Source organism: Chiroxiphia lanceolata, chromosome 4, assembly GCF_009829145.1.
Source record: "Chiroxiphia lanceolata isolate bChiLan1 chromosome 4, bChiLan1.pri, whole genome shotgun sequence".
Classification (NCBI taxonomy): domain Eukaryota; kingdom Metazoa; phylum Chordata; class Aves; order Passeriformes; family Pipridae; genus Chiroxiphia; species Chiroxiphia lanceolata.
The window spans coordinates 47,420,936-47,445,130 of record NC_045640.1 but is presented as its reverse complement, the minus strand read 5'-3'; the positions used below and the strand labels follow the sequence as shown (position 1 = coordinate 47,445,130).

General features: G+C 39.9%; 2 protein-coding genes across 2 annotated transcripts in view; both read left to right on the top strand.

Annotated features, from left to right (window-relative positions):
- LOC116785985 (transmembrane protease serine 11E-like) overlaps positions 1-6,127 on the top strand; it is a 39,373-nt gene extending 33,246 nt beyond the window's left edge. The window contains exons 6-10 of the mRNA XM_032686232.1: positions 964-1,002; positions 2,627-2,822; positions 3,638-3,897; positions 4,672-4,814; positions 5,966-6,127. Of these exons, the coding sequence (XP_032542123.1) occupies positions 964-1,002; positions 2,627-2,822; positions 3,638-3,897; positions 4,672-4,814; positions 5,966-6,127 (800 nt within the window). The remainder of the gene's footprint in view (positions 1-963; positions 1,003-2,626; positions 2,823-3,637; positions 3,898-4,671; positions 4,815-5,965) is intronic.
- Positions 6,128-12,546: 6,419 nt separating this feature from the next.
- UBA6 (ubiquitin like modifier activating enzyme 6) overlaps positions 12,547-24,195 on the top strand; it is a 30,471-nt gene continuing 18,822 nt past the window's right edge. The window contains exons 1-12 of the mRNA XM_032685339.1: positions 12,547-12,661; positions 12,964-13,090; positions 14,818-14,880; positions 16,383-16,477; positions 17,302-17,330; positions 18,115-18,209; positions 18,732-18,843; positions 19,901-19,981; positions 20,533-20,655; positions 21,521-21,644; positions 22,915-23,018; positions 23,904-23,966. Coding sequence (XP_032541230.1) covers positions 14,840-14,880; positions 16,383-16,477; positions 17,302-17,330; positions 18,115-18,209; positions 18,732-18,843; positions 19,901-19,981; positions 20,533-20,655; positions 21,521-21,644; positions 22,915-23,018; positions 23,904-23,966 — 867 coding nt within the window. The 5' untranslated portion in view covers positions 12,547-12,661; positions 12,964-13,090; positions 14,818-14,839. The remainder of the gene's footprint in view (positions 12,662-12,963; positions 13,091-14,817; positions 14,881-16,382; positions 16,478-17,301; positions 17,331-18,114; positions 18,210-18,731; positions 18,844-19,900; positions 19,982-20,532; positions 20,656-21,520; positions 21,645-22,914; positions 23,019-23,903; positions 23,967-24,195) is intronic.

Below are 24,195 nucleotides of genomic sequence, written 5' to 3'. Positions count from 1 at the left end.
TCTGTATAGCAGCAAAGAGATATGAAGTTAGTGGTGAAGGACAGGGATCTGCTGAGAAAGGATGTCCAGCCGCAAAATATTAACTTGTTGAAGCTGTACAAGAATCTATATAATTTAAACAAAATTATAATCTATGTAATTTAAAAAATGTATTGAAACTGTGGGGGGTTTAAATAGTTTTTATTATTTTTAATATATATGGTATATAGTAATACAGTATTATTTTTAAAATAGTTTCAATGCTGGAAACTACAATGGTAGCTGTAATAAAAACCAGCATTCTGGAAGGAGGGGGATAGTTTTAGACTTTGAGCCAATGCTTGTTATTGTCAGCATGAGCAGACTGTATTATCAATAAACATACAGCTTGCATGTTAAAGAAGGGACTGTATTTCCAGAACCTGCAGTGCCATGTAATAAATTGCTATTAACTATCTATTTTAGTATTAATAGTGTACCAATAAGACAGGAGAAAGGAGAGTGAGCCATTGCAATTGTAAGCTCGCATTGCTGCAGTGAGGGTCACAGAGTGAGAGTACCAGACCTCCTCTGGCCCTCACACTGGTGTAAAACACAGCCAGTTGATTTTTTTACAAAAAAATGGAGCTTTAACACTTTCCACTGCAAAAGTTTCTCACCAAGAAAATTGTGGATCTTGAGTAATACAGGACTTGTTTTGTCTCTACTCCCCTCCAGAAACACCAGGGTCCAGCAGGATGGGCAGGATGAGTGCTTGTTGCTCAGAGGATACTGGCCAGAGAAAAAGCAGCAGCACTGCAGGGAGTGCAACAGCTAGCATAAGAGTGTGATCATATATGAGCTTCACTGGTTTCTCTAGCAGCCCCTTCAGCCATGCCTCCTGTGGTGCCCTATATTCAAATAGCTGCCAGATGGGACAACCATGCAGACGGGAAACTTTGTCTGTGCTATCCTGGCCTTACCCTGACTGTTTGTTTGTTTCAGATGTGGAGCCAAAAAGAGCAGAAGCCCTCTTCAATGACAGTAAGTAAGGTTTTTTAAGCATCAGAAATGTCCCGTTTTTAAAATTGGCATTAAGAGTCTCCGAGCACTTTTCCTGGCCCTTAAAAGCTTTTTCTTATCCCCCTGTCTAATGAATGTGACTTTGTAGTACACATAGATGAACTATGTGTTTAGAAAAACTGCTCAGTTTATAAGGAAGCCTGTTTTATTAGTGTCTTCTGGGATACTTAGGAAGACTGGTTTGAAAATAGTGGTGATGAGGTAAAAACCCCTTACAGAAAAAGTCCACACCTACTGCAGAGTTCCCTGGTCAGTTTTTTTTTTTTTTTGCAGTGAGATGTTCCTTCTGTTAAAAATATCAGCAATTCTGTGAGGAAAGAACAATGAGAAAAGAACAAGTGCTGAGGGCTCTATGGAAATTCCCAGGGTTGAGCTCTAGAGGAGACACACAGGTCCTGTTGCATAAGTGCCTGTGGCATGGTTCTGCCTCCAGTAGCACTGGTCTGGAAGGTATAAGGTACCACCTTAAATGTAAACCCTTCCGTAAAGGATCGTAGGACCTAGCTACCGAGGACTGAGCACTGTAATGTCCACGACACTTGCTTATCTACTAGCCTGATCCAGTTGCTGCTGGTAACAGTGAGAGCTTCTATGATGTGTTTGCTTAATTGTGCACTTGGATATGCAGAGACTAAGCCATGTTTCCATATGAAAATGAAGACATTTCAGACGACTCCTAGGTATACACAGTAAAACTGAATGAGCAAGGAGGACTTCCAATAAATAAAGTCAGTATTTTGGGCTAGGTGGCTGCTTTAATGTCAGGCACAACAGTCCTGTCAGTTAACTTTTCCAATGTCTAGCTGAAATTGGGACCTGGATGAAAACTAGTGGGTCTTGGTCCAGGTGAGATGGATTTAATGCTGTTTTGATAGGAAGTCTGTTCATTGAGGAAGTTTCTAAAGCTACATGGGAGCTTCAGCTGCTCCTGAATATCCTGAGTTTAGTTGCTGAATCTATGGATATTTCCATTTCTCTCTGCGTTTGGATGATAATACTCTTCTGTGTCATGGATGCACACCATGTTGAAGGTGTCTATGCCTTTGTCACCTCTGATTGGAGTAGTGTGACGCTGTTTGCTGGAAGTGCCTCTCCAGGTCCACTTGCAGACTTCAGTGATCAGTTACCTGTTTCTAGGTGACATCTTGCTGATATAATTTGTGTGCATGCGTGGTAAAAACCCATGGCTTGGATCATTCCTGTCTTATATTTTCCTTTTTTTATGTTTTATTCTAATGACAAATTACCTGGGGCATTAAAGTTGGCAATCCCTATATTCGGGAATTGTCTTTGATGTGTAATGAAGGTTTTGATTCCTGAATTGGGCTGCTCATGCAGCTAAGCCTGAATCTTTGACCGTCGTGGCTTTCAATAATAGTCAGTTGTTCATTCAGGCTTCTAACAGAATGGGTTGTGCATGAGGAGCTCTGATTTGTGGGTTGGTGGATGGTATGTTTTCTTGTTGATGTCAATACTGTTAGAGAACCTAGATGGTATGTAACTTTACATATGTTTTCCACAGACATCAGCAGGAATATTTACTAAACAGCAGAACAGCTAATATACTTTTTTTCCTTTTTGACAGTCTGTGGGTTACGGCAGAATAGATCGGTCAAGTCAATGGCAAAATCGTCATCGTTGCGAATAGTTGGCGGATTGTCTTCTGCAGAGACTGGGGACTGGCCATGGCAAGCTAGTTTGCAGTACAACAACATCCATCGCTGTGGTGCAACACTCATCAGCAACACGTGGCTTGTATCTGCAGCTCACTGCTTTAGAGAGTAAGTTCCCATCTTAGAATCTGCAGCGGAATGTGCCCCTTGTGTATCACGTTATGTGGCTTTCCAGACTTGCACCACACCCCTGACTCTTTCCCAAGGGAACAATTTTGAAGGAGAAAAGTCAGGATTAAGCAGACCTATCACTTGAATGTTACAATGAGAAATTAAAGACTGACCCTTTGGAGCAGAACTGCCAATTGTATGGGTGGAAATCAATAGTCACTTGGTGTATTGAGCAAAGAAGAGCAGAAAAGGTAATGTGACTGAAATGGTGGAGTATTGTTTCCCGTTGCCCGACATATTTCTTAAAGGTGCTCCTTCGTGTTACATGAGGTTTCTGCCACTGCAAGCTACTACCAGTAGTTATCATCCCATCTTCCTACCCCTCCATTCAGCCATGCAAGCCCAGCATTTCTTTGTTTAAAGTATGGCAATTGTGAAGCCACGGGGCATTGTAAGATGGAACAGCTGAGGGAACAGATTATCAACGTGCAAAAACAGTAAGAGAGGAAGAGTTTTGTAGCAGAAGAGCTTTTTGATTTGATGAACACCCTGTGGCCACACAATGGTTAGATCAGGGACAAGGAGCAGGAGAGGAGTACAAGACTGTGGTTGGGGAGGGAACACAGGACTGCCCTCTTCTACCAGCAGCCCGCAGTTCCGTGGGAGACACTGTTATGGAAAGTGATGGAAGCCATCAGAATCTAGTAGGGAACCAGCTTGAAGGAGCTTTACAATAAAGGTGCCCAACAAACTTAAAGTCCTAAACACATATATTTACAGCAAAATACTTACAGCACTCTTACTTTTTGCAGCATGACTCACCCTCAGAAGTGGACTGCTACTTTTGGAGCCCTTTTGAAGCCACCAAGCTTGAAGCGATCAGTCAAGACTATTATTATTCATGAAAAGTACCTCTACCCAGAACACGACTATGACATTGCACTTGTGCAGCTCTCTAAACGAGTCGAGTTTACAAGTAGCATACACCGTGTCTGTCTGCCTGAGCCATCTCAGACTTTTCCATACAATATCTATGCTGTCATAACAGGCTGGGGAGCACTTACCAATGACGGTGAGTCCCGAGTCTGCCAGGTGACCTGCATGGTATGTAACCAGTGGCTCTGATCTGCTTCTTATTTTGATATAACTTCTGTAGCCATATGCTATATGGCAACAAGCCTAATGCTTTGTCTATAAGCAATAGGTTTGTTTAATATAAGCACCACTTCCTTGTTCTAAAGCTAGAGTGGACAAAGGTAGAGCTACAATCCACTGAGGTAGAAAACAGGAAGAAGGCTGTTCTGTTTTCCCAGCCTTTCCATTTCATATTGTAAATTCATAAGACATGTAGTCCATCCATGCATGTATTTATATAGAACCTAAAAAATTATTTTCCCAGCACTAGTTGGAAGTTACAGATAACTCTGTGGGCTTTCAGGTAAATGTGCAGATTGAGCTGCAACTTACCCAAGCTCACGCCCTTACCAGGCCACACTAAGAATAGATTTAGCAATGGAAAAAAGATGTCTTCACTTCGTATCATCTGCCCAAATTGCTAGGTAATTTGTGTTCTGTGGTACCATACGGAATGTGTAAAAAATATATGTCTTTACACTTAAAGCACTATGTACCATGCAATCATTACTTCTGTCTTAATGATACGGTTCCCAAGTGATCCTATGTACATTTTCCTTAAGGGCCTAACCTAGACAGATTAACAAGCAAAACCTCCACGGTAAACCAAGCCAGGCTGGTCCTCCATCAGAGAATATTAAACACTCTTCCTGTACCTTAACTACTGCAAAGTAATTCTGTTGATAAATATCCAAACTGTATTTTCTCTTAGGTCCAGCTCCAAATGCTCTTCAAGAAGCAACAGTGAAACTTATTGACTCAAACACTTGCAACAGGAAAGAAGTGTATGATGGGGACATAACACCCAGGATGTTGTGTGCAGGATACTTGGAAGGAGGAGTAGATGCTTGTCAGGTAATTGTAGCTGAAAATTAAAATGGAAAACTATTTCAATCCTGGCTGCAGTATCTGGTTGACCAAATCTTAATTGACTGAAATTAAATTCTGAACTGGAATTAAATTCTCACTGAAATTAAATTCTGGACTGGATCATATCATAATAGATCTGTTACGAAGTGATCTTTGGTAACGCACTTGACTCAGTGCAAGGAAAACTGTCTGAAACAAAGATAATTATAAGGAAGCTAGGTGTAAGAGAATGGGAAGGAAATGTGTAGTGCAGGTTTGCAAATGTTGCAAGGAAATGCTTATGTTCAAAGAAAAATATTTCCACAATGATCACTTTTAAAAACATAATTTCTATATATGTTATTTTCAAAGATTGTCTCTTAAGTGCTGGTTCAAAACAGGCCCTTTCCTGAGTCCCAGTCCTACAGACCTTTGCCCAAAGAAAAGCTCCCTGTAGCATAAGTCTGAGAAGCTCATTGCTCTGTTCCTATCTGGCTCAGCATTGAAGACACCAATGCAGAAGGGTGCACCTACTGTTCATGTCAGCAAATCATTTTAGTGGGAGTTGGGGATTTGGTCTGTTGTATGAGGATTGGCTTGCAGCCTGTAAGGTTTCTAGTTTATCTATTATTACCATGTCACATTATTAACAGTATCTGAATTCAGCCTTTGAAAGAGGTTAACATCTTAAGGAGACCAAGCTCCTGATGAAAGCTCCAAGCAAAAAGGAGATCCAAGCTCCTTTTTGAAATGTTATTGCTGCATGTGACTAAAACAATTTAAGAATAGCAGTTACTGTTAAAAAAAAAAAAAGTTCCTGCTGGCTTAAATTGCTGTCTATATTTGTGTTTCCCTACTTTGTATGAGGAAGAAGAAAAGGCAGGTGCGAAGCAGTGTTTCACAAAACAGAAAAGAAGCCTTTTTGGTATTTTTTACTGTAAAACTATGGAGACAGAGGTCAGGAGGTCCCACGGTAAATAGGAAAATGCCACAGACTTCTGATTCAAGTTTCAGAAACAGCCTTGCTCCTGCACAAATGGCAGCTCTTGAAATACTGCTTGCTTACTTCTCTTATTGGATAGGCCCTTCTGTCTATGGAGAGAATTATGTTTTCTCATCTGATTAATTAAATATTTTTCCCCCTCCTCTTTCTCTAGGGGGACTCTGGGGGACCACTGGTTACTCCAGACTCTAGACTGATGTGGTACCTCGTGGGAATAGTGAGCTGGGGAGATGAATGTGCCAAACCAAATAAACCTGGAGTTTACACACGGGTGACTTATTTCCGTGACTGGATTACCTCAAAAACGGGCATCTAATTCAAAAGTAAAAAATAGATTTAACTACACAGACTACGTGTAACTCATATTTATCTGTAATTCTTAAAAGTTTTTTTTTAGTATATATATTCCTATATTGTTTTGGTTGAAGCAACCTTAGCCCACAGCAAGCCCTATCTTTGCTGTCAGAGATCCTATCCCCTTCTGAATTCATGTTAAACATATGAGATTGTCTGCCTCATCTTTGAGCCGTGAAACATTCTCACTTACCAGAAATTATGAACTGACATCATTAAACTAACTTTTAAGCGATACCAATTTACCTGCTTTATAAATGCAAACATTTTCCAGGGGAAAAAAAAAAAGAAATTTTTCTTCAGCCATGGCCGAAGTCTGCAGCTGAACCTTCTTCCTCCAGTGAAGCAAATGCTGTCACAGCTCTGCTTTTAGCAAAGTGAACCCTTGATTATTAGTCTTGTTAGAGACTATCATCTGCACCAAGTCCAGCTGAGACCCCGGATGCTCACCCTGCTTGGTGGCCTTGGTAACTAACAGTGGATCAGCAGGACTGAGGGTATGTCCTAGCTAAGGAAAAGTAGGATTTCTGTGCTTGCAGTAGGTAGGAAGGGAAAAGAGAAGATCTTGATATTCTTATTTCACAGCACATATTTAACAGGAAATTTTTATGTGGATTCTGTAAAGTTCAAGTTCCTTGAAGGTATTATGGTGGAAGTACTTCATCACAATGCTGTGCTGCTACCTCTGTACCTGTTGTCTTCTAGATCTACCCTGTTCAACACCCAATTTGCTTAAGATGCAGAAACATAAGCTCTACCCAAATTGGTAAAAAGTGTGTCCTCATGACCAATCTCCCGGGAAAGAAATAAGGCATTTAAATTTGCGTAAATGGAGAAATAAATATTCACCACAAACTGGAAACTACCTTTTTTATTCAAGAAACAGCATGCTTTTCCAAGGGCATGCCAGCCAGTGGAAACCATCTCACTGCAATGAAAGCAGTCTTGCTTCACTGATGGATTCAGCTCTGCCATGAATGAATATGATCTTGAATATGAATACATCTTATGAGGATGAAGAGTAATTTCATATGAAATAACAGTCCTGATAAGAACTTCAGAGTAAACACAATCCTTATACACCAAGCACTTTTCCTACCTCTGTGCATGACCTCTCATGGATTGCTGGTGGAAGAGGATCCTCTAAAGCCCAGGTCTTCAATATGAGGATCCAAAATGTCACTCCAGTACTGTCATCTGCAGTCTTTGAATGGCCACTGGACTGCTTAGGCTGTGAATGCAGGACTCACAAGAGTCTGTATGAGACATGAATGAAACTGCAAGTCCCACAGCTGCACCTACTACAGCTGAAAATTTCACTGAATCATCCTGCCTCCCCTGCTGTTCAGGACTGGATATCTCCTCATTCTTCCTACTGTGCAAGCTCTCCAATAATCAGCATCCTTGGGAATGAGATGTTTGGTATTTCTTGAAAACTCACACCCTGAATTAAAGTCTACATATGGATGGAAAAGCCTATGTTTAAGCCTTGGTGGTGGAGGAAGAGGTTGTCTTATTGCTGAGCTCCTTCCAGTCTTTCTGTATATCTTTTAAATTTTGGTAAAAGACAAGATGCCTTATCTCAGAAAGAAATCTACTGAAAGTTTTAGATTGGTTTTGCTTTTGAAACAGTAGTACCTTTATTCTGATTTTCCATGTCATTATAAAATGAAAAGGATCTTGGAACAGTTAGGGGGATAGTTAGATGCAGCAGATCCATTTCCTTAAGTTATTGATGAAGTTTGCAATTTATGCACTTTTGAGTTGCTGCTATTTTTCAACTAAGAATTTACTCTAGGCCGGGTTCAGTTACAAAATAGAAACTTCATTGAGTTTTGAATTAGGTCACCTGAAAACACTGTTTTCTTCTAGTGTTCAAGTCCCTTTTTTTGAAAGCATCCTTTGGAAAGAAAATTACGTCTAGTTTTTTGTGCCTCTTATTGCTTTGAAAGTGAAAATCATGACAAGTGCCCTTCCTTACAATAAACTCATGAATTGAGGTAGAAGGTATACAGTTCACTTTCATTGATAGCTGGGGCTCTGTTTTGCACTTAAATCTATATTTTTGCATAGCAAATGAAGGGGCAACAATAAGGAGGTGAGGTCCAGACTAGACACAGCCCCGAGAAACTGGTTCCTACCTCACACTGCAAGTGATGTGTATATGCAATACCTTTAAAATGAGAAAGGCAGCCTTTATTTCAGATTTTCTCGCAAGAGGCTAAACAGCCAAGAGGTGTGTGGGAGAATGTCTACCTTACTCAGGGCCCTGAGCCAGCCAGATGCACTTTTCATAAACTTTTAGCAAACTGTCTGGCCTAGGTTTGTCTTATACTCCGTGTCAGTGTTTTATTTATGATGACTCTGTTTGTTTTCCGCCCTACAATAAAACAAAGAGAATATTGTGTGATTAAAGAAAAGATTTTTCTTATTGTCAATGTTTAGATTTATCAAGGATTTAGACAATACAGAAGCAATGTTTCATAACATTAAATGTATTTAAAAACAGCTGATCCTTTTCTGTCCTTTTGTTTTTGCTTAATAATAATCAAGCTAAATTTGAATATGACACAAAATAGACTAATCTTCCTTATTTTATATAAAATTATTCTAGAACTGCAGCTCTCTGTTTGTTTCCTGTACTAGGAGTGGTTTTGTTTTTAACAGTGGTTGGAGCTTCGCAGATGTTTCAGCAAAGACAAGGTGGGATATTTGCTTCTCTAAAATACTCAGAGGTGAATTTCAGTTAAGATAGCACTACGCAAATTTGAGAATGGATCTGAAGCTTCATCCAAGAATTCACCAGCTTGCTTCAACCCCTTACCTCTGTGATATTGCATTCCTGGGAACTCGTTGTGGGGAGCTCTATGCAGCTGGTACCAATTCTCTTGAGATTTCCCAGGTAGATTTAAAGCACCAAAAAATGTGTTCCAAGCTTCTGCTTATTCAAATTGAGTTGTTTGAGGCTTACACAATGCCAATTTTCAGCTTGGAGCAGAAGTAGGAAAGAAAGAAGAGTCTGATTGCACAAGGCCTAGTCATGTGATCAGGTCTAGTTAAATGACATCAATTTGCCATTGGGATGCCTTATGTAAGTAAAGCTTGTAGAGACTTCAATTCTGTATCTGCTGTTCCTGTTAACAAATTAGAAGAGTTGAGAGCCAAAAGCCATTATTTAACCCAATGAATGTTTATCTGGCAACTTTCAGCCTGTGTTAGAGATGCACAGGCATGGAAAAGCTGGCTCTTGCTTTTGGAAATACATTCAAGCACATCTCAGTGTGAAATCAGCTTATGTAATTGGTGCCTTTGTTTATCTGGATTTATCAACATTATTAACACGGTTTCTAGGAAGGTGTCACTTGCTAGAGCAGCTTTAAGTGGAAAGATCCTTTGGCCCACCCCACTGGGAAGCTGGAGTCCTTTTAAATATGCCATCAAAACACTCCTACACTGCATGTTGTGCCAAAAAGAGGAGACAAAGCCTTGCCAGGCAGCACCTTGCTCCTTCAAGAGCTGATGGCAAGCCATAGCCTATGGCAGGATGTTTGGAAACCCATTGAAGGATGTTGATTTAGATTTATGGTAATTTCTGAACCGGCCTATGTGCTAAACTGAAATATGTTTGCCTTAATATTTTCAAATAACACATTTTTAGGTAAAAAAATTACAAGAGTTTTGTTTTCTAATTTGCTTACTAACTATATTGATCAGGGAAACTAATGCATCTCCCCCCCCCCGCCAAATCCCCACGTTGGGGTCCACATGAAGAACGTGACATCTCACATGGAAGTCAAGAAATTAAAAGACTAAAAAAAAAATCAGTGTCTTGGATTTTCCCACCAGATGGAAAGGAGATTTACAGCTATTTCAGCTTCAGCTCCTTTTGAAAATACTGACTCTAAAGATGTATTCAATACCTGCAGGCAGAATGAATCTACAGTGGATTTACAGTGATGAACATAAACTGAAGTCACAGAGATCTGGGACACGAGTATGCTTGAGTCTGGAGGTGGTGGTTTGCTCCTGGCCACAGCCACATTCTGCTCATTGCTTCAGTAAGTCAGTAAACTGAGAGCACTGTTTCCTACCTTTTGCCAGTATCAAAAGCTATAGTTGATTTTAATATAATACAAACATAGAGCAGAGATTCCCTTTAAAATTAATTTATTTAGTGAGATTTACTGATATTTTAATGCTATATATATTTTTTTAAAAAGAAGGCTAAGCGGAAAAAGAAAAGTCAAAGGGCTCCAGATGTTTCCAATTTTGCAGTCCTGTTTTGATTTGGTATCATCAACCTAGAGGGTTCCTGAGTACACCATCTAATTGATGCATTTGGAAATGAGTTTCTTTGGCTTCTGGGGTAAGCAGAATCTGTCCACTTTTATTTGGCAATTTATCTTAGAATGCCCATATTCATGGTTAGTCTTTGCTTTGTTACTGTTAAACAGTTAGGCAAGAATTAACTGGATGTTGTTTCTCCACTTAGGCAAAAGGCTTGTCAGTATTTGCTATGACTATGCAAAATCTGTTTCACGTCAGATGACTATCTGGAAATGGACTGTTATCTTAAAAACCGTAATGACCTCGACAGAAAGATGGTAGGTAGAAGATTTTTTTATTATTTTTTTTCAGAACACATTTGATGGGTAAGATCATGAAAATAAGAACGGTTAGTTTAACCCTAAAAGAAAAAAATTAACAGGTTCATTTTTAGGAAAGAAAACAAAAAAATTAAAGGCAAAAAATCACTGACAGTACTAAAAATTAGCCAAGTGACAAAAACCCACGAAGCTGACAATTTTTTTGCTGTCTTTAAACTCTCCTTCATTTTCCACCCCAAACCCATGGGCACAGAGACTCCTGGTAATTCTGTTCATTAGATACATGCACTCTTTGAAATTACTATATTGAAATAATGAAATTAATTCTTGTATTTTCGATTTTTTATATATTATGTGAAAAAGCTACAAAGCAAATATCAGCCTTAGTATCAATTCCTTTACTGGTAAGGATTACATTCGACATCCTGAACGGCTTTCTCCCTTTATCCCGTCTCTCAGACCGGCATTTCAGACTTCTAGTGGCCTCTAGTGGTTCTTTGAAATTTGCCCACATCTTCTCCAATTATTTCTGCTTGCCAAAAAAGCAGTGTAGTAGACAAGTATTTGCGTAGCCCAAATTTGTACGAGCACTGTGTTGTCTAGATGCTCTTAGTCTTTCTTACCAATTGAGTACAAAGGCTGTGTGTGTTGTTGGACTGAGGTGTAAATCTTGAGGGTTGCTAGAATTCTATTAGAGAGAGGTAAATGCCAGAATAATGCACTGGATACTCACAAAGAGAAGAAAACTGGGGTCTTCTTGCCTTTAGAAGTTCCCTAAAACCCTAGATACAGATAAAGAAAAAAGATAAAGAAAAAGCTTGTGGGGTTTTTTTTGTTTGATTTTTTTTTTGTGTGTGTATGTCTGTGTTTGTTTGTTTTTTTAAGTTGTGTACTGTAGGATCCAGGTAGTTGGTTGGTTTGGTTGTGGTTTGGTTTTTTTTCCTGAAGTTATAAATATTTTAAAATACAAGGTGACTATTCTGTATACCCTGCATGAAAGGACACTTTTCAGTGCATGAATCCTTATTCTAGATAAGATGTGCTAATGGTATCAAGAACGATTTAAATTCCTCTCACCTATCCCAATGATCAGGGGTGATAGAAGGGAAGTCAGGGTTTAAGGTGAAAGGAATTAAACTGCAAGATGGGAAGGTGGGCAGTGCTGTGATCTTAATAAGAGTTTGAGACAGAAAATATTAACAGGAGATGATGTTGGATTTATAGGAGTGGTGTTGAGTTTGTGGTGGTAGCAGCACGGTGACTGTGGCAGCTTGCTCCCTCCTGGCTGATTGCCACCAAAAATCCGAGAGAAAATGTTTCCACAAGCCTACACACCATATTGGCACGGGATGTACTTTGGGTTTGACTACTCTTTGCCAAACCTCCTCTTTGGCTTTGGATACTCCCTAGAAATTCCCAGTTTGGCTCCCGATCCCCTTTGAATGAAACTTTGCCCATTTTTGTGTTAGGTGACACCATGCTGGTGCTCTCCTGCAAGATGCTGAAGGGGGTACCTCAAGAGCAGGGCCCAGAAGCGCTCTTCGTGGTATGAAGCGGTCACGCTTGCACCAAAACGGGATTTATTTATTTATTTTTTTTAATTTACTTTTAGCAACACGATGCCTTACTTCTTGGGCAGAAAACAGCGTTTTTTTAATAGATTCTGCGCCTCCACTTAGGCGCTTCCTAAGCTGCCTCTCACTGCCGCCATGTCTCGCCGGACACGCCTCCACGGAGCGGGCGGGGCGGCCGCGGCCCGGCCCCTCATGTCGGCGCAGGCGGGGAAGCGCCGCGGCACCGGCGCCGCCGCTTCCCACCCCTTTCCTGCCTCTTCCCCCGCCGCCGCCGGCCGCGCTCGGGCCTGGATCTCCGCGCTCGGCCGCCGCGGGGTGAGGGCGAGCGGCGCCGGGGCCGCGGCCGTGGCGCGTCCGGGGTGGTCCGGCGGGGCGGGTGGCGGTGCCCAGCCCCGCAGGAGCGCCCCGAGAGCCGGGGCGTCGATTGGGGGCTGCAGCCGCTAGGCTCTGCTGGGACCCGGGTCGGGTTGGTTTCGGCATAGCCGGTGGACTCTGTCTGCGTTTCCCGCTGCAGATCCGAGGTGTCAGTGTGCCCCCATTGGCCCGGCTGGGCAGTTGCTGTGGGTCTGAGCGTCCTCTCTTACATTCTCTCTCTCTCTTCTCCGCCGACTGAACAGGGAGCCTGCATCGGCTGGGATCGACCGCTGGAAACCCTGGATAGGTGGGATGAGTCCAGGCCTCCCTGCCATCCCAGCGTGCTGAACAACAAGTAGTTACCACTGCTTCGACCTGCACTGATTGGAGGTAAGGAGCACTGTGAAACCAGCACACCACTACAGCTCCTGTGCCTTCGCTGCTCTTCAGAGCATCTTAGCCCTTCTTGGTAACATGTAGCTTCTCAGTTTGTCCCTGGGTTATGTGACACAAGCAGCTGAGGCTTAAAAAAATTAATTACGCAGTTAAATACAAACTTGGCATTAAAACTGATAGCGTTGGCTTTTAACAGGAAATAGACAAGTGTATAAAGGTCGAACCTCTGGTAAGAATTAGGACATAATGTTAGAATGGCTTTTTTACATGCATTTATTTGAAACAGATTCAATGCTGGTTAAACTAGAATGAGAAATACAACTGGGATGCTGAGAGTTTTTGTTCAGGGGTGGATCACCTTCCCCACTCTAGTACCACACTCATTTTATGTTGGATAGTCCCAGAGTGTCAATACTGTTTGTGGAGCGGGATTGTGGAGGAGCAGAACAGCTCTAGGACTGTTTTTCCGCTCTGTTACAAAATGATGCTGGCTTGCTTTGGGGGGAATTTCCAGTCTTGTGTCCCAGGCAGTGACTGAAATGAAGGCTTTTTTTTAAGTGGGGACTGAAGCCTGTGCCTGTAAGATGGGTGTGTTGTGCTCTGGCTTGAGATCTAGGTCCTAGGATGGTCTAGTAACAGGGGCATTGCTTGTCTTCAGCCCTTGTGTAGGGGCACGAGAGCTGCTCTGAGTGGCTAGTGGTGTAGATTGTGATGGAGGTGCCTCATGTCGATTGTCCTGTGTGCCAGCTTACATGCAGGAGTTACTGTCCACTCTGTGGAAGATCTTAGCTTATGAGCTTTGTGGCCTGTGTCCAATGTAACTGTCTTGCTGTGCTACTTTAGTGCTTTTCAGGAGATAAGGTTGTCAGTTGCATCTGGTTTCCAAGGCAGTTTGTAGGGAATTGAAATAAGCTGTGTGACCTGGAACCTCAGTTGTGTCCGAGGGTACACATCGGATCTGTTTTGCTCATCCTGCATTTGATGTCAGTCACCTACCGGGTTCAGGAAGCACCAATTCCCAGCCTGCATAACTAAGAAACAAGCTGCCCAGGGTAGTTTATTCCTAATCCTGGTGCTTAGTTATCACCAATTTAGCAAGGAAAAAGTCCTTGCTAGTGGCTGAAGGCCTCAATAGCACAAATTATGTTTTTTTCTTAAAATGCTATTGAATTATTTAACTGTGTGTCTTAGTTAAATGTTGCATTAATTCAGATCTTTGGGTGTTGATTTCTTCTGTTAGCTAAAACAGTAACTTGTTTCATAAGGATTTTCAATTAGCATGGAAATAATTCAGCATAAATACCTATTTCTTGTAATTCAGGAATCTCCTATCTTCAGAAAAGCCCACTGATCAGGTAGATGCATGTTAATCAGCTTGAAGCTGTTAATATAAAATGAAGTTGCACTTTCAGTAAATCTAACTGTAGCAAATACAAGAAATAAGTCTTGCATTTCCTCAGTGGTGAAATTAATGTATCTATTTGTATTTTGAAAGCATTTATCAAAGATTTAGGGTGCTTGTCTTCTGACTCCTGTGTGTTTTTGTCACCTAGGTGCTGTGGTGTTCTACAGGCTTCCTAATGTTCAAAATCATTCCTATGTAACATCACTTACGTGCTTTTCAGTTCTTTTAGTGAAGAACTGAGTGGGGAGGGGAGGGGGTGCCAACTGTGAAATTGCATCCAATGTAACCAGTTGATTTCTTTTTGTAACCCTTCCAGTGTAAACGAGTCACATTGCATCATGGCAGCAGACTCTATGGAAATTGATGATGCTTTGTACAGGTAAGAATATCCAGTTTTTAAGCATTCCTCCTGACTTTTCAGGAACACTCACGTTTGCATGAAGTAACATTGAAGACAAGGCTTGAAAACACTCTCTACTGCCAGTTAGTTAAAGGTGTGGATACTTGTGCTTCTGTGTCCCACCTTTTCTAATGCAAAAACCCCAAAATGTTCAACCAGTGAAACAGAACCCACCTCTTACTAAGTAAGTGGTGAGAACTGGTTGAATTGAATATGCAATCTACCTTTCTTAAAATTGTTCCTTTATTGGGCTCATAACAGGTGTTTTCTGACCATTATTAGTATTTGACTAGTAAAAAGCATAGGTAAATATTATGGAGTTGTACAGAGTTTCAGTAGTAGCAATGATATTTACTTTTTGGAAAACAGGAATAATACTTCTCCTATTTATAATATGGATTTCTTTCTGCCCGTAGCTTGTTTCTTCTTTGACAAAGTATATATTCCTCTCTTTCTTGTTCTCCATCTTCTTTCACTACCTTTTTTTTGCCTTTTCTGCATTATGTAGTTTATCTCCTTCATAATTTCATTAATTCCTCAGTTTTTACCATGCTTCTTGGTCCTCATAAACATCATCAGTATCTGTCTTATCCTCTGGACTTCAGAGTATTGGATTTTTTGTTGAACTTTTTTGTAGATTTTTTTAAATTATTTATTTTGTTATTAGTTTTATTTTAATTTGTTAACTGGGAGTGTCTTGAGATACTTGGCATGGCAATAGTTTGGAGAATCTCTGCTGGAACAAATGGCATCCCTGGAAGTGTGGTGGGATGAAAAGCTTCTTTGTATATTAAAAGAAAAAAATTAAAAAATACTTGTATGCTGAAAAAATTAAGCTTCTCTTTAATTTAGTGCAGTGATTCTGGTGGTGTATCACTACACTTTTTGGCAGTAGTCTCATGGAAGTCATGCTTTTCCTTGGTGAAAAAGGTGGTGTTTTGAATGGTTTAATTGTATAGTTGGAAGCTAGGAGTCTTTCAGAGTTCAGCTGTGGCACTCTCTAGTTTGAAGTTTTCTGATAACAAATTCTTTTGCTTACTTGCTTGTGTCTTCAATACTTAATTGCACAAAACTATTATCCTGAAGAAGTTTCGCATTGATTTAAAATGAAAAGTTATTTATATTCTCTAAAGCCTGGCACTGACAAACTCTGTACTAAATGCATTTCACTACATGGATTGTGAGTGCAAGTATTGTTTGATCTGCATTTATTTCCTGAAGCACTGTAGAGTTCAGATACACATTTTATGTCCTCAGTTGTGCGTTGGATGGAGGGTTGGTAAAGAGAACTGTGTGTGTGTCACTAATGATGCACACTCACCTGCAGAACTTGCTATTGCAGATTAGAGACTTGTTAGGATAATAGAATAACTGAAAACATTTGAACTTTTTTTTTTTTATTATTAGGATTTCTCAACTTGCTTTAATATGCTCCTAACTTTGTTTTATTGTGTTTTGATCTGAATTTATCTTTGCTGTAGTCGTCAGAGGTATGTTCTTGGAGACACAGCAATGCAGAAGATGGCTCAGTCCCATGTATTCCTGAGTGGTATAGGTGGTCTTGGTGTGGAGATTGGTAAGTTAGATAGCATTTATTTAAGAAGACACAAGTGTACATAAATAGACTATCACAGAATAGTTGTAAACTTAATTTTAAATATAATAAACATGTCTGAAGTATCTGTGTGAATTTATATGTGCATGATGCATATGGCTAACATAGCAGATGCAGGAAAGATCCTGGACTTAAGTTATCATTTTACTAGAACAACATTTCAAATTTTACTTTAAAATGTGCTTCCACGGGCCAGATTGCTTTACCCAAAACCTTGTGTCTTGGGTGAAGGTTTATGGTGGATAATCCAAGTTATTCCTTTAGGCATAAGTACCAATGAATGTAATACAGAACAGCTGTAGCCCAAATTATCCTCGGGTAGGAAATGGGAGGGTGGGAGGTAGGAGAACAGTTTGGTGAAAAATACTATCCTGGTGCAAGAAACTCCTTAACAATTTCCCTTACCTCTTTATGAACAAGACGTGTCTTGGCTGGTTTGTACCTGGGGTGTTACCTCTTCAGTTGACTGTAATGGTTCTCTGCACCAGATGCCAGAACAGTCATGGGATTTTGCAGTTTATTGGCATTAATATCTGTGTAATCACACATTTGTGGAATGAACAGCTGACAAATGACAAATGTAGAGAGCTTTTTTAACCTTACACATATTATTTTGCTTTCAGTGGTGCTGTAGAACGCTTGAGCCAAATATAAAAGAGAAAAAAAAGTTAAGCTATGAAGTTCTTAACAATGATGTAATGTTATTGTCCACCTGCATAACTATCCAGTTACAGATTTGCAAGAAACCTGCAACAGTCCCTAACTCTGTTTTTGTTTTGTTTCAGCCAAAAATATCATTCTGGCTGGGGTAAAGGTATGTAAAATGGTTCTGTTGTTGGATCTTCTTGGGTGAGCATGAGAAAAAGGCACAACACTAGCTAGTTAATCTTAGGTTTCTGAATCTGTTCTTCAGTAGAAGGATTGCAAAACATTTGAGAACCTGGGAGTGGAAACTTTCAATAATCTGGATGTTCTAGTGATGTGGTCAGATTCTCACGTTAATGTCCCCTGCATTCCGAAATAACTCCTAGAATATTTTATCCAGCTGCTGATCAGATATTGAATACTTTTGTACAAAGTGGCTTCTCCTAAATAGTGTGATATTAACTCAAAAGTCAAGCTATTCAAAATACGTTATCCTATTTTGTCATCCATCAGAATCCTTTTGTGTAGTTGTTAGAATGGTTGAGTGTTTTAATCTATCTGCTCATGTGCTGCTGGGATTAATTTTATTAGAGAAGCCTTTTAAAATTCTTTCTTCCAATAGAAAAAAAGCTTATGAGTCTGTTAATTTACAGATCACAATTGCCTCTGTATCACAGTCTGGCAAAAATCATCTTTGATATTTAAATGCTGTCATCACAGCAAACTGTGAGGGAAATGCTTAATGAAGTGCATATTGGATATATGTTTCTGTCTCTCAAACAGTAAGAGTTTTCTTGGGAAAGAGGTTGAAAGAGCTTGTTTGTATACATGCTACAACTAAATCTTCTGTACTGCTGGTCCTCCAGCATTTTATGTGGGGCTTAATCCATCTTTTTGGGTGCTGTGACCACGTACACTTCTTCCAGTAAATGCTTTTTGCTGAACTTTCTTAGGCTCTTACAGTTCATGACACCAAGCACTGCACTAAATGGGATTTGGGGATCAACTTCTTCATCCATGAAGATGATGTTACCAATCAAAGGAACAGGTTGGTGAAGTCTTTGGAGTGAGGGAGGACTGAACTTGACTAAGAGTAACAGTTTCATCAATGTCAAAAGTAACATTTCATAATCCAAGAGCTACTAATACATATCAAATACCTTTTAAACCCTTAGCCTGGAGTCGCTGGCTTCAAGTACAGTGCCCAGGTAGATATTAGAGGAAGTCTAGATTGGGACTGAGGTTCTGAGTCACACATCTCACTTCTTGTTATTGTGAGCTTGTAATGTGAATTTAATGGTGGGGGCCACTGTACGTTTCTTCCTTGGGCTTTCTCAGACACCCGTACAAGACTATACAACAGTCCTGACATCAGACCATCAGTGAGTCCTGCTGTATATTGAGCAGAGCTGTTTTTCTCATACCTGCTAGGAATTTGAGTGTGAATGAGTTGATGGCTGTTGCCAGGGAACTTCATGAGGGACTCTGGTAGGGCATGCATGAAATGAAATTCTGTATTGAAAATATATTTTTAGTTATATAAAAAATTTGAAAATTGCTGTTCTTTCAGGGCTGAGGCCACACTTCATCATATTGCAGAACTCAATCCATATGTCCATGTAGCAGCATCAACTGTGCCACTAGATGAAACCACAGATCTGTCTTTTCTGAAGCAGTACCAGGTATGTCACTCTTAAAGCAGTTGTATGTGTATTTGGCTCAGAGCAAGCGACTTGGGGGTTTTTTTATGGAAGTAAATAAAATGAGAAACTTTAAAGTACATACTGAGGGGATTATAAAGAAAGAAGTAGGTCTTGTATTTATACCAGTGAAAGTGTTGTGCTTGTTTTTTTCCAAGGCTGAAGCAGCGGTTTTGTGTTCCTAGCACTTTCTTATGACACTTATTATTGAATTTACTATGACAATAAATAGTAAGTGGGGTTGTCATACAATTTTTTTTGTTTGAAGTTGAAACTGTGACCTTCTTTTGCAGCTGCATAGCACAGGTGCTCTACATATGTTCTGTGTGCTGTATTCCAGGCAGCAGAAACTCAGGCTGTACAATAGGAAAGATCATTTATGTATGTATGTATCTAATGAAATGCAAGCACCTCTGTGGTGGAGTGAGGATGTTTGCAGTTGGTCAGTCACTTATCTCCTGCCTGTGTGCAGGAGAACAGTGGGGAGCCTTTGCAGTGTGGCTGGCATTTATACACAAGCACACCAAGTTTCTGAATGTCCCAGCTACAATAAGCCGTGTATAACTGGGACCCAGTACTATTCTAGATGTTAAAAGAATGCTTGCAGAAATTGTATGTCTGCAATTTTATGAGCACCAGTACTTGAAGTTTATGTAGACTTCTTGGTGTGCACTGATGAGTATCATTTGTGTCTGTTTTGTTAGCTTTAATCTTAAAATTAAGATCTGCATTTTCGCTGAGATTATCCGTAATTGTTTTGGTAAATGTTCTAATTAAGTTTTGAGTTTCACAGCTGCAGTAAAAAAAAAAAAAAAAGAGAATTTGCTGTTCCTGCTCTTACTGATTTTGTTTTCAGAACTTGTGAAGCAGTAAGCAGTGTGTTCAAATGAGAGAACTTCCTCAGGACTGCTGTCTCTGCTATGTGTGGGGGATAGGAGTTAGGACACCTGAGTAACTTACTCTTAGTACTGCTTTTTCCATAGCCTGAAGATATTGATTGCTTTCAGTGTCGTAGAAGTATTTCTGTTCTTGTTCACAGTGTGTCATATTGACTGAAGTAAGTCTGTTGCTGCAGAAGAAGATTAATGACTTCTGTCATGCTCAGCAGCCACCTATTAAGGTAATAGAAAAAATGAAGGATGTGAATAATCTGTACAGTGAGCATTCTGAACCTCCAGCATGTTCTTTCTGGTTATGAGGTTTATATTCTATGCAGATGGCATGTTGATGGAGCAGTAGAAGTTTTGGAAATATGATGCTGCTACTCTGTACATGTATCTGGTATTATCTGGATACCACTACAGATAACCATAGCTTGGTTCTTAATTGAAAAAAAATATAGTGTTAAAGAAATAGTTTTCACTGTTAACTCACAGTTGTTCTGAAAGACTGTGCTGAGACTGAAGAATGTGCTGAGATTGAATGTAACAGTAGTAGAAATGGCAGTATTTCACTGTATTGGTGTGATTCCTGTTTTTTGTGTGTGGGTTCAGAAATGCTTGTGCAAGTTCAAAGTCTGTTGTGAATGCTGTGCTATGTGGTCAGTGGCCTGAGTACACATGACAGGTTTCCACCATAGAAGTTAAACCTTCATCAGGATTCAGTGTGAGCCATCATTCCTTTGGCTTGTGCTATTCTAGGGATACTAACGATTTTTACTTTCTCTTGAAGTTTATCAGTGCAGATGTATATGGAGTATGTTCACGTTTGTTTTGTGACTTTGGTGATGAATTTGAAGTGCTGGATACAACAGGAGAAGAGCCAAAGGAGATCTTCATTTCAAATATAACACAGGTAAGGGAAGAAAGTCATTGTGCTGCTTTACTTTTCTTTGGCTACTTGAAAAAGCAGTTTAAAATTGGCAGTATATCAGAGGCAAACAAAGTTACTTCATTCTTGTGTCTCAATCAAAACCAACCATGTTAACATTGTAGAGCATACTGATGCCTCCTGGTTGTTACTGCCAATGTAACATCACAGTATTGAATCCTTTATTTTTTAATTGGAGAGAGAGAAAGAGAAAGAAATGAGATGTAGAGAGAAGAGGACATAATTTAGGTAGGATTAGGATAAATCTTCTAAGGAAGCCCTGAAATAGGCATGAAAAGAGCTCTTTTTATAAGAAACTGTGGCACATACAATCTTTTGTGATCTGCTGAGGCTGTGTATCCTGTATGCTGATGTCCAGCTTTGTAAGCTTCCTAACTTTCAAGAATGAGTTTGGGGTGTCCTTTTTAAGGAGATCAGACAGAAAGGAAGCATGGAGTAATAAGGACCATTCACAAGACTTTATTTCTTAGTGCCTGTGAAAATTTCTCCATACATGTAGTGTACTTTTGGTTTGGAAAACAGATATAAATTTGCTGCTATTTCAGAACAGAACAATGAATTTGGTATGAAATAACAAATGGAGTTTGCAAACGTGCTGAGACCTGTAAACAGTGAAAATTAGAAAGTTTGTGTTATAGAAACACTTAAATTGAAAGTAGTAGGACTGGAAATGTTGTCATAGGTAACTCTCTTACTATGACAGAAATGAGATGTAAAAAGTATTAGTCTGCAGTTTCAGTAGTCAAAAAGCTATGTGCCTACAATAAAACATGACCCCTTTGCACAAGATGCTTTCCTCCTTGTTAACTTTGCCATTTTTTTATTTCAGTCAAATCCTGGTATTGTCACTTGCCTTGAAAATCATCCACACAGACTTGAAACAGGACAGTTCTTAACCTTTCGGGAAGTTAATGGAATGTCATGCTTAAATGGATCTACACACCAAATAACAGGTAAACTTGCTGACTCATTTGGTAGGTATTTATTTTTTGGCCTGGTTTAGCTCGCTGTAGTGTTAATTACTGTAGCCAGAGGAGTGCTGGATTATGCAAACCTCCAGTGAGCTTGCATTAAAAAAATTGCATTTTGGTACAAAGCTCTTTCTAGTGTTATCTTGACTCCATTTCCATTTAGTAAAGTCTTTCCAAACGCTCAGGAGTTAACTCTTGCCACTTAAGGAGCCAGTGGAAATGCTTAGCCAGTGGAATCTAGTTGGCAGCTTCTGAGCTTTCGTCATTAGTTGGCTGATGAAACTGGTTTGGTTTTTGGAGGGTCCTATAATGCCTGTGTTTCTGTCATGGTTTTGGGTGCCACTTTGTGTGTCACTGTTTGCCTTGTAGGTTTTTTTGGGTGACAGTTTAAGTGTACAGCGATGCATTGACATGGCTCTCGTTCTAAGCATGCTTTTGAAATTATTTTCATTATTTGTGTCTACTCTGCTTTGTTCTGCTTGTAGTGGGCATGTCTCAAGGCATACTACTTGGTTCCTTTTGGATGGTGGGGAATTTTGCAGTTTCCAGATCCCAATGCCTGTTTGTTCAGAGGAGAAGAGAGAGCAAGTGGGTGGGGGTTGGTTGGTTGTTTTTAACTATTTTGTGGTCTGAGTCAAAAAACAATACCCTTGGAACATGCGATTGAATCTGTTTTCTCTGGACCCATGTGTTTTTGCTAGTGCTGATGCTGTGGCCAGTTTCTTCTTCTTAATCATGACCTAGCTTTTGTTTTAAGTTTTGTTAATGTTAATGGATTAACATTTTTTGTGTCTTTTTGTCTGAACCATGCTTCACATGTATGAGGGGGAAGATGTGACAAAATGGTCCAGCTGCCCTGCCCTTTTTGATTTCCTGTTTTTCTCATCACAGGGCTAAAATCCTACTCTGAGCAGTATTCTGGACACTGCTGTGCACAGTCTAAATAAAACTGAGTGTGATTTCATTTTTGTTACAGAGCTGTGGTCATCAGAATTCTTTTTAAATCTGCTGCCACTTAAAAAAAGCTCATTTCATAACAGATCATGTGAAACTAATACTTTAACCCAGAAACTGGCAGAGGGACAATCCTGTTATGAGGATCAGCTGTGTTTTATGCTTTCAAAGCAAGGTTGCACACTACAAAATTACAGCACAAAAAGCAGTGACAAAACCCCACGTTGTTGTATACAGAATTGTAGCATCCAATGACACTTTGAATTATCAGACACTATTTATGCTCTTGTCTTTTCAGTGGTGTCACCTTATTCCTTCAGCATTGGTGATACATCAGAAATGGAGCCTTACTTACACGGAGGCATAGCTGTGCAAGTGAAGACTCCCAAGATGTTTTACTTTGTAAGTGTGTGCTTGACATAGCTGAGTTCTCGAGCGTTAATGGTCTGAGCACTGGAAGCAGAGTTCAGCAGATACATGATTTTGTTATCAGTTATTTGGGTTTACTTAATTTTATTGGATGAGAATAGTGATACTGATTTATTAAACGACAGAGAATAGGAAATACTTCAAAGTTACCTACCATTGTAGAGAAAAAAAATAATTATGGGCAGCCTAGCCCTGTACTGCTGGGATAGGCTTCAGAAAGGTCTACAAATATGTGGTTTATTGGTAGCCTTCTGAGAAGAGACAACTGGGTGAATTTGTGTAAGAGGGCTTGCAATACACATGCTGACTTTATGGGCCTGCAGAATGTAGATCTTGACTGCCCTCAAACATTCTTCTGAAAAGCTGTGAGTGAGGACCAACTGCTTCTGATGTGAGAATGCACAGCACTGTATCTTGTCTCTGTGAAGCCGTAGCTTCCTGTTCCTCTGGAGTGGGGAAGTTCTGCAAGCAAACAGCCAGTTGCCAGTAAAATTCCTGGTAACTAATCTCAGAGCAGTTTCCTACAATCATAGAATATCCTTTGCTGGAAAGGATCCACAAGGATAATGGAATCCCATCTCGTGGCTTTGTACAGGACAACCCCAAAAATTGCACCCATTTAAAGATGAGTCTTGCCACTAGGATGTAAAACCTGTCTCTGACCTTTTTTGATAGACAGAACTTGCAGTAGATGATTATTTTAAGCATCTTTTGTGGATTAATAATAGAGAGTAATAGCAATGCTAGTAAGAAAAGATTTGTTTCTTAGTCTCTACAGAAAGAGTATTGTTTTGTCAGGTAGCAGTGACTGTTGCGTTCTTAAGTAGTGTGTTGTTGTCATGAATTCTTGTTTTCCAGGAACGGTTGGAGAAGCAGATAACAAATCCGTTATGCCTTGTTGCAGATTTTAGCAAGCCTGAGGTAATCAGAATGTGGGGATATGGGCATAAGTGCTTTAATATTTAAACTACATGTTGTCATCTTTAGCTTTATGTTTAGAATAATATAATTTCCTAACTATTTTGTATCAATTAAATACCATTTTAAAGTGTGAAGTAGGAGTGAGGTATCAGTTTGTGTAGTCACACAGAATTTACATTATGATTTAGATCACCATAGAGGCTTGTTATCCATGATTTGCAACAAGTAT